This window comes from Bombus terrestris, chromosome 8 (assembly GCF_910591885.1).
Source record: "Bombus terrestris chromosome 8, iyBomTerr1.2, whole genome shotgun sequence".
Taxonomy (NCBI): domain Eukaryota; kingdom Metazoa; phylum Arthropoda; class Insecta; order Hymenoptera; family Apidae; genus Bombus; species Bombus terrestris.
The window spans coordinates 1,332,827-1,349,607 of NC_063276.1; the positions used below are offsets into that span (position 1 = coordinate 1,332,827).

At 40.3% G+C, this 16,781-nt stretch overlaps 2 protein-coding genes across 3 annotated transcripts; both read right to left on the minus strand.

The window, feature by feature from the left end:
- Positions 1 to 588: 588 nt before the first annotated feature.
- LOC100651082 (probable sodium/potassium/calcium exchanger CG1090) lies at positions 589 to 12,236 on the minus strand. 2 transcript variants are annotated; one of them, XM_012310908.3, is made up of 10 exons: positions 12,079 to 12,236; positions 11,281 to 12,010; positions 9,255 to 9,743; positions 8,898 to 9,123; positions 8,449 to 8,561; positions 7,989 to 8,164; positions 7,475 to 7,698; positions 6,457 to 6,771; positions 6,109 to 6,342; positions 589 to 5,934 (listed from the first exon to the last, which is right to left on the minus strand). In XM_012310908.3, exons 2-10 carry the CDS (start codon positions 11,302 to 11,304, stop codon positions 5,735 to 5,737), a joined length of 2,001 nt encoding a protein of 666 aa, XP_012166298.2. In that variant the 5' UTR covers positions 11,305 to 12,010; positions 12,079 to 12,236; the 3' UTR covers positions 589 to 5,734. The 2 variants fall into 2 exon arrangements, with proteins under 2 accessions (XP_012166298.2, XP_012166297.2); XM_012310907.3 differs by having other exon boundaries at positions 11,281 to 11,573; positions 11,647 to 12,224.
- Positions 12,237 to 13,588: 1,352 nt separating this feature from the next.
- LOC100651329 (tetratricopeptide repeat protein 1) lies at positions 13,589 to 14,942 on the minus strand. Its single transcript, XM_003396976.4, has 4 exons — positions 14,514 to 14,942; positions 14,246 to 14,422; positions 13,972 to 14,154; positions 13,589 to 13,902 (listed from the first exon to the last, which is right to left on the minus strand). Exons 1-4 carry the CDS (start codon positions 14,811 to 14,813, stop codon positions 13,723 to 13,725), a joined length of 840 nt encoding a protein of 279 aa, XP_003397024.1. The 5' UTR covers positions 14,814 to 14,942; the 3' UTR covers positions 13,589 to 13,722.
- Positions 14,943 to 16,781: the final 1,839 nt, after the last annotated feature.

Here is a 16,781-nt window from a genome sequence, read left to right on the forward strand (position 1 = left end):
CGCAAGCGCGCGCGAATATGTCTATTACGAATAGCGTAAACGAGAAAACGATCGATAATTGCACAAAAATCGAGAGCCAATTTTTGCGAATTACAAATGCGAAAAGGACAGAGACACCGAGAGTCGGAGCGTTTGACTAGACTAACCGAGATTTTTAACTCAAAATTTTCTATTTTCAACGAAACTTTTACCAATACGTTTGTTACATTTTTCTAATTAAAACGAAACTAGACACGATACGATTTGGGGCGTATTCGCTTAATAAACGATAATTAAATACATATCGGTAATTAAGTATAATTTAATTTACATCGTGTTTGATCACGTCTTAATCGGAAAGATCTCGTTAGTAGGCGCTTGATATTAAAAATTCCAAAAATAAAAAAGGTTTCACTTTCCACGATTCCATCGTGTTACGTTATTGGATCGCGGCGAGTCATCGAGCTTCGCGTTGCGTCGGGCGAACCTCCATCCCCCGTAACGACCGTGCAATTATCGAATGTTTTCGTACGTATGTCCGTAGAGCGACAGTTCGTTCGTCTGTTTTATTTACGCGTTAATTTGTTCGTTCGTGAAATAATCGATTCGTTCGTGGACTAGTTTATTCGTTTATTCATTTATATTTCGTATCTGTGTTTATTTCTTTACGACATTGGTAAAACAGTTTGCTTACATAACGCCGTAATAAGCTATAACTAGATGTATTGACGGTTTAGGACTGTCTTGGAAATGTACTCTAACAACACGAGAAAAACGTTACACAACAGAGGGAGATCCGGTTCTGTTTCCGATTTCGATCGCGTGTGAACGATCTTCTTGGAAGGTGCGCGATCGTTTCACATCGCACCATCCCATCGTATCGTTTTATCGATGTTTCACATCGCGCGCGATTTTTGTCGATTTTGTTCGTTGTTTAGAAGCGCGCAACATACTTTCTCAAACCGTCGATTCGATCGCGTCGAGAACACGTTCCACGCGTGTACAAACGTTACATAACGCGTATATCGTTCGTTGATCGTTCGCTTAAATCGAGAAAATTAAATCTACGCTTACAAATTATTACGATTTGCGTGCTAGGTTATCGCGTTTATCACGTTCTCTTCTGTTACGTACAGTATAAAATGCTAGGCGGTTTCTACGAGTCTTGTTAGGATCGCTACTCGTTTAAGTAAGTAATTTATTGCGAATCGTCGCTCGATGTCACGATGAAACGACCCGCGCTCTCGTTCGCCTTTCTCGCTTTGTGTTTCCCATTTTTAATGTACACCTACTACGCATACATACGAAATCGTTGGAGCGCGAGGGAAACGCGTCAAACTCTCATAGTGCGCTGTATCGCCGTTAAATCGAACGAACGTTTGTCGTGTCGCAACCTTATCGCAAACTGAACATTTTTCGGATGTTCCCTCTTGTCAATGGCAGGTACACGGACGTATTGACTCGACGAAGACCAGAAATATCACGCGCACAGGAAGAAGAAGAAGAAGAAGAAGAAGAAGAAGAAGAAGAAGAAGAAGGAAGAGAAGAAGAAGAAGAAGAAGAAGAAGAAACTATATATTTGAAATCAACTAATTCTGTTAATTAAGCTAGGCGCATAATATACGTATACTTGCATATAGTATGTGCCAAATATAGAGAGTTTGTATACATATATTTATATATATATATATATATATATTGTATATATATTATCTGTATATGTATATTCTTATATACGTATATCTATAGGTATGCGTATATGTATGTATGCGTATGCATATTACTCGACAATATAAAATCTACATTCACAACAGTTAACAATGAATCATCGACGGGTCGATATCGATATCGATAAACAACGAGTCTTCTTGTTACTTAAACTTTCGAATCGGATAGATACCTTGGAAACAGATTCTTCGTTGGTCCGTTGTTCGAAAATTGGTGAACGAGACAGAGAGGGGCGTAGGACGGGTAAATAGGTCCGATTAAAACGTACGTAAAACGTCTAATTTTAAGCCGTATCGAATATATTGACTCGAACGTATGAGCTACGTCTATTTTAAGGGCACCGGAGAATTGATCAAAGTTACGCTAAACTATCTAACGATATACATCTACGATAACGCTACTAATTGATCTTTATTGACTAGAATCACACCAATTTTCGAACGTTGTTGCACGAATGACGAGTACATACATAGAGTGGAGAATCGGGAGAAAAATAAAATTCTACAGAGCGAAGGTTCGTTTCTTGAGAAACTCTAAGCGAAACCTTCGTCAACGAGAGAAGGCCGAACGACATTTTTCACGCTTGCCATCTTAGTCGTTTACCTAGCGAGTCCTTCTTTTTTTCGTTTCTTGGTGCACGTCGCGCCAGTCGCCGATCCAACTTAATCCCACTTCGTCGAAACGACGCGAACGTAATTTTCCAACGAATCGTCGCTTCGCGAAGCTGCATCCGATAATTACGCTTCGACCAATTGAACGCGTTTCCAACGCGTATTCGTATGCGTCAGAACGCACCGACTCTTGTTTCGCATCGATCGATCGAACGCTCGTTGATGCTGCGGTTGGCTTCGTTGAAGTTGAATTACACGCACGCGCGCACATGTATATATACTCTATACGGAGGTGTAATTTGAGTTCAATTCGATCGATCGATCGATCGAGCGAGCCAGCATACTATATATATCTCACGATATCGCTAATAGTTAATATCAACGTGTATCCGCCTGAAGCGCTAACAATATAACAAATAATGGTAGTGAACAAACACGTAGAACGTTCGATAATCATATAAATCTAAGCTTTCGTACGTATCGTATATACTTTTCTTTGTGTATACTACGTACTGTGTATATACATATACATATACAGTACGTAATATACAGTTTGTAGATGTATGTATTGCTACAGCTATATATGTATAATGCGTAATCGTACGTGTCTATATACACACGCATACGATATACGTACGTGTATATATGTACACGTACTTACGTAATGGAGCACGCGTGCATATAACACACGCGTTCGGTTTACGTTAAAACGCCTGCGCGATCTTTGCGATCTGTCGTCGGACCGCGTACCGACTCAAACGCAACTGTGCTCGTAACAGCGAATTACGTTTGTATTGTATTTGCTTTTGGAACAGGCGAATGCACGCATACGGTACGATGTACGATGCACGATGTACGAAGAAACGTTGATCAACGTAGACAGACAAATACAATAAATACTTAGGCTGTTCGCGGATCACGGTTCGCTCTTCGTTTGGAATTCATCGCCGGCCCGCTTTCCGCTCAGCGACTACGTAGAATATTAGACGTACGATAGTCTAGAAACGTTGATCGATCGTCTTTGCAAAATGGCCAGGCAACGGACAGATCGAAAGGTTTCGGAAAACGGAAGAATACCGAACGCTATCCTTTTACACGCTGATCTCAACGATCGCGCAGAGTAACGTTGTAGATACTTTCATCGGATAAGGCTGCGTTAATTATTGTCTCTTTTGTTATCTCGTCTCGTACTCGTCGAAAGTGTACCCTTCTATCTCTTTCACCTTCTTCCGTCAACTTCGTTTCTACCTTTTGACTCGCCTCGACTGATCCACGTGGGTCCTACGTAATCCCTTTGATCGATGCGTACGATTTGTCCGAAACGAAGCTTTTTTTTCTCGTTCGCAAGCAATCGTACTTTTACGCGAGTACGCGAACGGCGACCATGAACGTTCGATCATTCGCTCGACTCGTTGAAAGCGCTCGCCTCTCCCTCACCCACGGTCTAATTCGTCCGATAAACTTTAACTTCGCAACTGGTTGCATCGTCTTTCGTCGTTTCATATTTGTTCAGGACGTTAGAAAGTGAAAGAAAAACAGAGATAATAGCGCGGAAAGGAACGCGCCGGAAACAATACGTATTTAAATACGTATTTAACAAGCCTGTCGGTAAGTAGGTCGATAAAAAGACCGATAAATAGTGAGGACGAATGGTGTTGATCGTCAGCGAGGAAAACAACGGTGCGTCGTAAATTTCGATTCGGACGTGGCTGGTTTTGCCGACGTTTATCGATCTCCTCTGGAAGAAAGCAAACTTTTCGGGTCCCGCTGCGTCGCGTCCGACTATTAAACGTTAATTCTACTTCTCTGATCGATAAAGCGCTTCGTAGTAGCGGTTCCTCCCGCAGTTACGCGCGAACAGAGAAATATTTCGTAAAAGACGGATTAAAACGTACTTTCGTGATTTCGAAAAACGCGTTAGGCCACAGGCAAACGATCGTTCGAGAAAGGGAAAGAAATATCGAAGTAAATTCTTTCGCAACATTTTTCATCCATCGATACGCTCGATTCGCTGTTATCGACGCACTGATTAGAAAAATCTATCAAAAAACGTTACGTTGTTGGAAAATTAACTTTTCCGCGAGTAGTACCGTTTGAAAACACTGACGTACACACACGCATACAGGCGTATACTTGCATAGAAAACGTATATGTGCGCGATAAGAACAAGGGAACGATTATCTCGATAGCAAAATAATTATTCTCGCGTGTGCACTATATTACTTGTCGAGGAAGAAAAACGGCAATATGAATCAACGAATTAACGAACCAACGAACGCACGGACGGACGAATCATCGTATAAGAAGAAATTGACTGGATGCCGATTGCGAGAAACGTTCAAAAACGTAAGAAAGAAGCGAAAGTGTAGCAGCTTTCGATTAGAAATTTCGGTGTAAGTAGGACAAGTAAAGCAGGAAGAGTCGAACGAGGAAACAGAGTAGGTTTGAAAGACCAAAGAGGCACGAAAGATAGAAACGATATTCGATTAACGAAAACGACTGTCTAGAGTCTTCGGACTGTGGCGTCTCGCGCGTCTACGATTCGAAAGAATGCGCGACGAGTTAATACGATCGATCGACCGGTTCTATTCCGCTACTGATTCTAGATTGCATAATACTTAACAACGTCGTCGTTTGCGTTTTAATACTGATGAGTGTATTGTCCGTTTAACTGACCCCAAATTTACGAACAACGATAGAGCTTGTTTTCGTTGCGTTTTCCATTTGCTTTCGAAAGAAAGCTCGATCGATATCGTACGAATAACAAGTGGAAGCAAAGTGAAACATCGAGAATCGTCGATGTTTCGTTGGAAGGAAAATTCACGCGACGTGAGAATAGAACTCGAATTTGTGCTCGAGAGCTGACGCTACAAATCATCTAACGTGTTATTGTACAAATAGATCTTAGCACGAGCGCATTCGAAATATATTCTTCAATTCCAGCGCGGACTGGAATCTTGTCACCTTTTTTCTCATTCCTCTGCCATTCTTCCTCACTTTTGTTTGAAATTTCAATTCACGTAGAAATTAGAATAGGGCTAGAAGCTAAGATAAGAGAAGAAGAAGGAAAAAGAAGAGAAGAAGAAGAAGGGGGAACAGAAAAGAAAGAGAAAGTAGAAGAACGAAAAGGAACGAGAAGAAACGAGACGGGGGATGGAAGAAGGAAACGAAAATATTATAAAAGAGTTTTCGAACTATCTTCCATCGTGCTTTAGCAGCCTGATACTTACACGATGCAATGAGATCGAGTTCGACGAGAACATTTTCATCGAGCATTCAGTCGGTTGCTTACACACGCACTCTCTCTCTCTCTCTCTCTCTCTCTCTCTCCCTCGCTTTCACTGCTCCTCCTTTTCCACTTTTTCCATTATATTTCATTTTCCTCGTCGGTCTGTATACGATCAAGTGGCGTTCGTTTAAAATGCGCTGAAGCAAACCGGAGGATTCATTTCACCAAAGACATTTAGTTCGTAGAGCGAGGCAAATGTGATGAATACCAAGTACCAAACCATCAATATCGCTCCGTACCGTCGATCCAGCTTCCAGCCGTTCAAATGGGTCGCTAGGACTAAGAACACCACCGTTGACAGCAGAGACACCGTCGAGTACGTCAGGCCTGGCAATGCGACAATGAAATAACGTGAATTTGAATTTCGTTTGGTAACCTCTAGACTGCGAACGTTTATGCATTTATGGAAAATTGAAATGCACGAAAGTTCCCAGACACGCCATTCGTAGTCCAGCAAGCGTATGCGACAAGGCTCGTATAAGGGAAATCGCACGATTTTACCTCGACTAGTGACGTTCACGTGCGAGCCGGGTTGTATCATCGCAGTTTGTATAAACCATGGAAGCCCGAGGCAAACTAGTATATCAAAGACGTTACTGCCGACAGCGTTGCTCACGGCCATGTCACCGAGGCCTTCTTTTATCACGGCTAACGACGAGAGCGCGTCGGGCACACTGACACCGGCAGCGACGAACGTCAAACCCATCACCGTGTCTGGTATACCAAGAGTGCTACCTGCGAAACATTGAATTTGTCGCTGAAGAATAATGGACGCCAGAAAAGGATTACTTAAATTATATTTGTATCGTCATGCTTTTCAAGATCACCGCCATCGTTGCTGTTTCTTACCTATGATCGTAATCATCCACACCATGAAGTAACTGTAGAAACTGATCCAAACCATCGACACGCAGAAGGTAAAGGGATACCAATTCCTAAATTTGTCTTGTCGGCAATCCGGCATTGTGGCGCGGCACATGAAATGAATCGGATAGACGAGACCCCAGGTAAACAGAGACCATTTGCTACCGTCAGTGGGCTTCTCTAACGGCGATACTTCGTTCGGATCTGGTTCTTTCGCTTTGTAATAGCTCGGTTGTTTCGGAGGTGCCGATTCGTTCGTTTCAGGAACGTTTCCTCCTGCCACTGCTCCTGCAGTTACACCTGCGTAGCCAAGCGATCTTCTGTGTAATATTTTCTACTTTATGGAATTTCATTTTTGTGCAATAATTTTTATACACTCCCGTCCATGAGTATTCGGACACTTACGTAGTTAGGCATTTCTCTTATGGATTTATCGCATTGTCCTGCAATCTTGATGTTATTTTTGGACAATATTTCATACAGAGAGATAGATTAGCGAAGACGTACACGCAGTATTTTCTTATCCGCTACAAGATGCGATAGGAAAGATACACGTTTCGTACATGGAAGATGAAGATGACATTGATAAAATTAAAGAAGGAACGGGCAAGCAAAAAGCTTCCTTTACCATGATATTCCATTTCTGGAAATCGTTTAAGTGGAGACATTAAAAGCGAAGCAGACATCTATACAACTTACACAGTAGCGATATGGAGGTATCAAGATGATAAAACGAAAGATTTCAGATGATTTTGTTTTCCGTTTTTGGATAGATATGGAACATCGAAGATCGATAAACATGACAGCACGATAAACGATGCAGGCGTTCGAATGATTTGAATCTAAGTTTTAATTGGTTGCAACATCAAGATCGTAGGTCAATATAATGAATTCGTAACAGTCCCCGGATGTGTACCGAAGGTGGACACAATCTTTTCTTTTTATAAAAGCTAGAATAGATTAGAAATTCGTATTTCGTACGTGTTTGATAATCGGCGTTTACCTTCCTGCTCTTTATATTGATCCGTAGGCGAACTCGGCCCTGTGTAAGACAAGCGGTCCTCTTGTAACGATCTATAACTAACAAGAGCGCTCTCCTCCGCGGGTTCGTCGTCTTTTGGTAGAAAAGGTATATTGTAAGATTTCGCCCAACGTTCCAGTCTAGTGTTGTAAGATAAAGCGACGCAGTACACGCCGTACATGAACAACATGAACAGAGATTCCATCCTGCAAAAGACACGTTTCTTTTTTGTACGTGACAAAAACCGACGATAAGACATCCATACGATGATGGTACAGTCACGAAAGTCTTCGTTCACCATGCAAGAAGATAATTTTTATTAAAATAAAATGCTACGCAAAAGTTCGGTACAAAGATAGCGTATTTCATATGAATGCGATTCTTTCGTTAAACGTATATGCTTTATGTAAATGAAATGGCCTCTTCCTAAGATATACAAAGACTTTTAGGGATGACCGTGTTATAACAAGAATCTCGATAACAAGCTGTCTCTTACCAAGATATCGATTCGTTGTAAATTGTACCCAGCATCACCAGAATCGATACAGCGTAGAAAAAACAATCCCGGCAGAGAGGCCACCAATTCAACTTTGACACTGTCGACGTACACAGTCCACACACCGATATCACGAACATTATATTGAACACCGCACTTCCGATTACACCGCTTACCTGCAATCCCAACAGCAACTCTCTGTAATCTGCATAATATTCCCCACTAAATTCCTTTCAAGTCCCCTCTAACCGAACTTAACCCCCTCCCGTACTTTAGCGAGTCAGACTCGCGATGAAGACTTTGGCCCAAACATGGCGAGTCTGACTCGCGATATTCATGTTTGGACCAAAATCTTCATCGCGAGTCTAACTCGCTAAAGTACCGAAAGGGGTTAATTACACGCGCACGTATTTGCTCGATGTGGATTTTTGGCCAAAACGCTAAATTCTCGTGTACTTACCCCGATATCGTCCTTGGCAAAGAACACACCGATCACCACGGTTGCCAATTCCGGAGCTGAAGAACCGGCAGCCATAAAAGTGGCTCCAGCAACGTCCGGAGACAATCGCAGTTCTACGCAAAGAAAACCAAGACTTTTGTCAATATTCTCGCAAATTTAGCGGTAGAAGAATTTCCTATAATTTGTATAGCTTTTATCGGAATTAGGCTTCTTCGATGCAATGTAAGTCTTACAGTTCTATTACTATTTGTAATACAATTTTAATCTTGCATAAAAATAGAATTTCTTCTTATACGATATCGTAAAATTCGTTATCCAAAAATTCTGTTGTATTAAAAGTAGATGAAAATATACACGAGAAATCTTTCTATATGAGCAGCATCCTGCTGAAAATGTACAAACGCATAGGTCTGGCACCTGAAGGAAATCTACTTTAAAACTTTCGTTACCTTCGCAAATTCGATCCAAACTGGAGACGAAGTAATCGTCGCAAACAATCGCAAGGCCCAGGAAGGTGTAAATTGCAACTAAAATATGAATGATCAATCCACCGTGTTTTCTAGCCGAGGGACCCATTAATGGTCGTGGAAATTGTTCGATCGCAGGCGGCGAGCAATCTTTCCTTCGCGGTCTCCACGTTGCGTGTTCGTACTTCATAGTGGTCGTTGTTGGAACCTAGAGTCTCGAATAACCAATATCTCTTATACGCGTTATAGTGGAATTCAAACGATTTACAGTCGCGTTCCTCGCGTTTAAAAGAACACCGCGATAGAAAAGAAAATTCGATAATAAAAATCGCGTCTCACCGTTGTGGTTCCAGGAACATTCGCTGTCGCGACTTCCTTTTTCGGAGCAGCTTTCTCCGCTGGAGAAACTTTCTCTGTCGAAGCAGTGTTCCGTTCCTTCGAATGTTCATCGAGCTTCGATTTTTCTTCTTCGGCTGTCTTCTTTCCATGTTTCTGTTGGTCCTCGTTCTTTTCTTCCGTTCTGTTCTTTTCGTTCTTCAGTTCGGTCTTTTCGTTCTTTTCTTTCTCCGAAACAACTTCTTCTTCCTTTGCCTTTGGTTTTGGTTCGACACTGGCCTCTGTCTCGGGCGTGAACGATTCCGAGGTAGAATCTAACGTCCAGTTTTCTTCGCGGTCCGTGGAACTGGGATAAGGAGACGTTATCTCTTCAGGTGTTTTTGCACAAGTGACGTACTGGACTAATATATACACGAGGAAAAGGCCGAATCGCAGAGACCACCTTCTGCGTCGCGAAATACTTTCCAAGTGAATTCGCCTCATTGTCTTCGACTGAAACATATTTAACGTACAATTGTAGTTGGTACATGCACACAGCTTCTTTTATATTTAAACGTGCGATGAATAGAGCGCAAATGTTTCTGCAAATTCTCATTTTTACGCAACGCAATTGGAAAAATGGAATGTCAGCAGACGTTTGTTTCATCCGGTAATACAACAGATCCTGTGCGAAATACGCGATCAATTTTGTTTTTTACCGCCATGCGAATCACGTTGTTCAACTTTGACGCAATGTACGTAATAGTTCACGTTTTCTTCGTCTTACAAACGTCTCGTCCCTTGACGTCGAACGATCCGTATCAAATGAAACATAGGACGGATTAGACTCTTTTTATCTCGATATAGTCGTATCGATCGTGGGAAATATATTGATTCGCAACGCGTACACGCATGTAATACATGTTGCCAGACGTGTCAGTAACAACCTTACGAATGAACAAAGTAAAGAGAATAACTTTTAATATCGTGCGAGGATAATCCCGGTTTTCGTTCAAATATTTATGCTTGTTACGAAATGAAAATTAAACGAAGAGAAAGCGATTCCCCCCAGTTATGCTATAATTCTTTGTTGGAAGCGAGAAAGCAGCGATACGATAGAATACAGAAATTAATTAAAAGTTCTGTTCGCAACTCGACGAGCAACTCTAACTGTAACGATTAAAATTTATCGTATTGTTCTCTTCTATTTGTTCTATTCTTGTTTTACCTTGTTATTATCGCAAAAAGTTCTTCGTTCTTTGTATAATGCGACTGAGTCATTTATAGCCACGTGTATTGCCATTATACGCAAATGTGGAAAGTCGTAGTCAAACAAAAACTCGAGGATCTAAACTTTTGCTTTGTAACGTTTTTTCCTTTTCAAGGTGTTTCGACTTCTTCTTTCGTAGTTCTACTTCATATCTATTTTTACAGCTAACGATCGAAAATCAATACCAACGAACGACAAATACAATTTTCGAATTAGGCAACTACATCCTACTACACTCTCTCTCTGTTTCATTTCGAAGAGCCAGGCGACGAACGCGTACAAAAGGATTTACGTTAATAATTTATCAACCCATTGAGGAAATAAATACTTAAACGATACTGATAATTCCATATGAATACCTAGATGCGTGTAGTATGTGTGTTGCGAAGGAAATACGATTAGAGAAACCATAAAATTACGCGTTAAATTATGACCAGGCACCAGCGACTCGATTTACGGCAAAGATCAAATACGTATCTCTTAATAACGAACGAAGCAAACGATAAGATTTCTGAAAAAAGTAATTCTGAGCAAACACGCATATATATTTCGTAATCGGAACGATGCAACGATTCAGTGGGTTTCTATTCGGTAAAACTATTTCCGGTGACGGAAGTTTCGAGACAAGCGACTTTATTTACCGCAATTAACACGTATTAATATAAAAGCACGAGGAAAACCGAGGTGTCAGTGAAAGTGACCCAATTCGGTGTTTCCAACGATCGTTAAACGGTGGGTTTACGAATCGACGTATGTATGGTAGCTCGTAGTTCGGCTTACCCCTTTCTCAGAAATGTTGCACATTATGCACCAGCGAATTCGACGTGACCAACTTCTTTTACGTGCCTGGCGAAACACGTACGCGGCACCGATTATTGGCACGCGAAAGGCGAATCAACGGTGCAAGCGACCAAAGGCACTCTTACGCTTTCCTCCACGCTCGGCCGACGTCTGCCGAACGCTTCTACCACGATAGAAACTCGTTATCGAGTGTCGGGCGCTCGCTGCCGTCGACGCGACGCGACGTCGCCCTTGTCGTCACTGTTATTCGGCAACAACAACGTTCGATATTTCTAGGAAATAAAGGCAAAGCTTTATTGCTGCGTCGTACTCGAATTATTGATTTGCATAAAAACCGTCGGTTACGATGCGTTCTCGGCGTGTTTGCGCTGTACGTAGGCGTCGTCTTCTTGGCTACGTAGGTGTCGTGCTTACTGAACCACCCTCCAGTTAATACGATCTCCTTTCATCGACGTCACGGCCATCCTCGTGCCGTGAAAAAAGTATCGCTGCAACTTTGCAAGATCCCTTTCACGGTGCTTTCACATCCCTTGTTATCCCTACCTCTCTCTCTCTCTCTCTGTCTGTTCTATTCACCTCCTGTACCCGATTTTTATTTTTCTGCCAGTTTTCTCGTTTATTCTACGTTTGTTTTTATCTCTTCCGAGTCTTGCAGTTTGACCGCACACTTTCAACTTGGACGTATGTCTGTATGCGTGTAACAGGTCACCTTTAAACGGAGATACCAGCTTTTAACGATCTCTGCTAGCGCATAGCCATGCAACGTTTATCGTTTACCGGTCGATTCTGGTCGCCTGTTTCGCTGCGTTTATGCGCTGCTCGCCAATGAAGCCTCCTTTCGCATTTCTTCTCCTCGCATATCACCATCAACGCCGCCACTACCATCCCCCCTTTGCAACTGCTTCTATCCTCTTCCCCTTTTGCTACCTATATCTATGTGTTGCACCTGCATGCGCGCACGCGCTCACGAGTACGCGAGAACCACCCTCCTACCTATCCTACTAAAGCGCATACATATCCGTCGTATCTCTTTTTCTATTATTCCCAACCCTCTGATATCAAGTTACGCACGCGCAATCGCAATGTCACGATTCGGCTTATTGTGAACCGCAAGAATGAAAACTGAATGAAGTAATGGCAATTGATCGGTGAATTACGGATTTTTATGCATCCTTGGAATTCGACATATAGATAATTATATATAGATGTAAAATTGTCCAAAGTAGAGCACTCGATATGAGCTTGGGTTCTACTTTTTAAATTTTTAATAACATATGAATTTGGATAAAGTCAATCAGAGATGAAGAGGGAAAGAGAAAGAACGCTCGATATGTAATTTTCTATTTTAGTAATCGCAATTGGAAAAATGAAACCTAAATAGACATTTTTCTATCCAATAGATATTATAACGAGCTCTTTACTTTAGTTATTTATATATTCTTGTATATTAGCTTTAATTTTCCATAAACGCAGGAATAGATCATCCGTAATGCAGCGATAAAGTCTAGGAAATATGAGGATAGTACACGAGTATCAAAAATAGAATAGAAAAAGGGGTATATACGAAGATAAAAATATCGAAATGAGAGGGTGAGAAGCGATAGGAGTGGCAACGTGAACAGTCCATCCGTTGCTTCCTTTCTATTCGCGGTCGTTCGTTGCACCTGCAAAGCTTTAAGGTCGTTCATTCGTTCGCTTTCGATTGTGGAAGATAAAAATAGTTTCTTGTCTATAGTAGCTTGTTGAACTTGTATGTAATAGTTCGTAATCGTTAGATTATATATGACCTAATTCATACGACGTCGTTAGAAATAAATGCTAAAGACACCAATAGGATCTGCCACACAATCTGTCTGCTGGTCTTCCAATTTTTCATAAACTTTTTTATTCTCTTGCAAAAAAAGTTCTCGCTAATATTTATTAAATCATTCTACTATCGATCGAAACATTAACTGCAGTAGATGCCAAGGAAACTCTGAATCAACAATGCAACAAACGACATGCAACTGTAAATAAAATTGGTGTATGAAAAAATCTGTCGAGTACATCCGACGAGTAAATCTGATTATTTTACCTCGTGACGAACTTACAAACATATACTTACCATTTATAATGAATAAATCTTGTGCCGTAATCGGCAATCGGTCAGGCATCGTACGTTTTCAAACGAATCTTATCAAGACGTTGATCGGTAGCGAAAGAAGCTAACTTCGTACCGTGATAAAATCGAACAACGAGATTTTACGATTTTACATTCTTTATATATGTAATCTTCAATATTCTAATATATCTTTCTAAATATCGTAACGTTTATATATTTATTACAACAAGCACACAGCATCCGAGCAGAATTTACATAAGGTACGTATAAATATTCCATGACACGCTTCCCAAATCAATATTTATGCGGTGGTTGATGTATTAACTAGGATTTTGATGGAACTTGACAGAATAACCACCGCTATTCGGATCCTTTTGCAGTTCGAAGTTATTCGTAGATAGACCAAAAGGTTTTAGTACCATATTTCCCAAATCCTTTAGTTTCCCTAGCATTTCTTCTTTCAGTTTTTCGTTTCTTTCGTTGATCAGTGGAGGTAACCTCTGGTAAAACATTTAAAGTATTAATACCTAAGTACAATGAAAATAAAGAAGATATAATTTGGTGATTACCCGAGTGGCATGATTTGCCTCTACATGGCCGGAATCAAGCGTTAGAATTTTTTTAAAGTCTTCCAGAGCCTCGTCTAGTTTCTCTGTTTCTTCGTATAATTTGGCTCTTCTAGCGTATGCTTTCACATAGTTTGGATTTAATTCTATGGCCTTTGTACAGTCGGATATCGCGGATTCTCTATCCTACTTAAGAAACGTTGTAAGTAGATTTTATTGAAAAGATAGTTAGATCTTTCAAACGTTTATGACGATATTCTTTAAATAACATCATTACCAGACATATTAACTTTGCAGCAGCCCTGTTAGCATACAGTATGGATCTCTCTTTGCTATAAGCTAACGGACAAGTTCGCAATCCTTGCGTGTACACAGATATTGCCTCTTGATATTCTTCGCTTTTAAAAAGATCATTTCCTTTATCTTTATATTTCACTGCTTCTGCTTTAAGGATCTGAAAAAGAAACACACATCGGTAGATATAATATATGATGATTATTTCTATAATTCTGCAAAGGCCATAAACTTTATAAGCAACTACAAACTTCTTTTTCATCTTCAGAGAGAGTTAGTTCTCTATCTTTCAACGACTCTTCGTCTATATAGTCTTGCGGAAAATTTGTGTCGCCTTTGGCCCCTGTTTCACATTCGTCAGCATTGTCATTGATAATCCCCACGCGTTCGTAACAAGAGCCCGAGGAATTGCCATTTTTTTCAGTCGAATCTTTGATATTGTCGTTCGACGCGGGATTGTTATTTGCTCTGATACATGAACTTTCTAGATCTTTCGTGAGTTCCTCTATGATCTGTTCGTTCAATTTCGAATTTTCCGATTTATCGCCCATCGCGTAATTGTTTCTTACCTTGCAATGATGTAAAACCTAATCTAAACGTTTACACCTAGGAATCGTAAAGGTTAACTAAAGCATCGCAAGCAGACGACTTAACTTGTCATCGTCAACTTCGACGCGTTTGCAGATGGCGCTAACGTTTCTTCGTAGTTCGCGAGTCAATCGCTAGAGTGCATCCCACGACGCGCTTCGCAAATAGTATTTCAAAGGCGCTTGTGGCGGAAAATTTATACGCAAGTATCATTATTATATTAATTTCGTACATTTATTCATCATAACCGTCGCTTTGATCTATAATAAAGTTTAAGTTTATTACAATACCCTAAACGTTGTTCTATGGAGTATTTCTAATTATCAATATTATAATTGTCACTTCGTAATTTTATAGGTTAATGGTATAAACGTCCTACATTTTACATACATTGGTTTATCGTGAAATATTTCATGCTTCGTTACAAAATAGACGTTATTTACATGGAACGATAATTATTACGTTTCATAGCAGTGCGATTTACGTTTCGTGCACGTTTCAATATAATCTAGTATAAGTTTTATACAAACGAGGATAAATTATTGTTTATACGTGTATAGAATTACTAATAAGGGGAAACTATATCTTACTCGCTATGATCTGAACGAACCTACGAGTATTATAACTACGTGCTCTGGCCTGATTAAACTTACCAGCTCGTATCAAGCGGAGGTAAACCATTTATCTATTCTCTATGTTATATGTAAAAACAAAGTGCATTGATATACAAATTTAACGAACAATATTATTATTTTATCTTATTAATATTACGGCCAAATCATCGAACATTATCTCTGTTCAACTTTTGATTCTTAACTTTTCTCCTCCTTCACCTTCTCGTCTTTCATTTTCTTTGTTCCATAGCTTACCTGTTATTACGTGAAAGAATATTACATTACATTGGACGAAAAAGACTCGACTGTTAAAGTTCACCGTCGATAAATTCGAGAAAATACGGAAGTCAAATACGTAAGTATAGTTGGCACAGTAGCGGCTTATGGTTCAATGAAAATCGATTTCATCGACCGTTCAACTTCCGTTTCGATAATAAACAGAATCTTGGGTGATAAGCTATGTTTCTAGTAGAAACGAGATAAATAAGGATTCTCGTTTACTGCAGCCTGCGGCTTTTCTTCGTCATCGTGGTTGATCCGCCAGTGCACAATTTCTTCGACGAGAAGAGAAATGTTCTTCATCGAGAGAGTCACATCGAGCAACTTTTCGTCCGTATAAGTTTTACGTTGATTTGTCATCATTGGCGTGTGTCGCAGCATTGCGTATGCAGCAATAAAAATATCCTTTTGAAAAAAGTAACCTCACCAGCTTAAAAACTGGCACAACTCGATCAGCGCTACTTTCATAAATCAAGTCGTTGATACAATTATAAACAAGTGTAATTCGATCTATTTATTCAAGAGCGTTTTGCAAGCTTTCCTTTAATTTAGTTTTAAAATGTATAAACCGGTCGTATCCTCGGTTGTAGAAAACTATCTCGTATGAAGAATTGTTGTTTCATTCAGCTACGGTAAATGTTTCGTACAACGAACGTGGCGTTTCTTTTCGTCGACACGCCACTTTAATTAGAAAGATATTGTGCACGCATAACTCGTATATATGTGTATTGTCTTTCGTGCGAGGTTTCATGCGAAAAAAGAGAATAAATTCTCGACAAAGCAAAATGCGACATAACAGCGCAGATAAAAAATTCGAAACGGTCGAAATTATGCTATGAAAGAATTCATGAAACCGCGAGCATTGGTCACAAGGGTGTATTTTTCTTCTTAGACGATGGTAACGGCGCGCGACCGTGCGCCATCGTGCTAGATCGACCGTGTAACTAATGCCAGTTTCTTTTCTTATAAACTGCCGTACTAGCAAACGTTTTCAAGCAACTCCGTTAAACTACCAGAATTTTTACAATGTTTTTATCT

Coding starts and splice junctions, on each gene's coding strand:
- LOC100651082 (XM_012310908.3), bottom strand. CDS start 11,304: ATGTGCAACATTTCTGAGAAAGGG. Junction 8,562..8,897: donor TTTGGATCGAATTTGCGAAG/GTAACGAAAGTT, acceptor TTCTTTGCGTAG/AACTGCGATTGTCTCCGGAC. Junction 8,165..8,448: donor TTGCCAAGGACGATATCGGG/GTAAGTACACGA, acceptor TTGGGATTGCAG/GTAAGCGGTGTAATCGGAAG.
- LOC100651329 (XM_003396976.4), bottom strand. CDS start 14,813: ATGGGCGATAAATCGGAAAATTCGAAATTGAACGAACAGATCATAGAG. Junction 14,423..14,513: donor TCTCTGAAGATGAAAAAGAA/GTTTGTAGTTGC, acceptor TTTCTTTTTCAG/ATCCTTAAAGCAGAAGCAGT. Junction 14,155..14,245: donor CTGCAAAGTTAATATGTCTG/GTAATGATGTTA, acceptor TTTCTTAAGTAG/GATAGAGAATCCGCGATATC.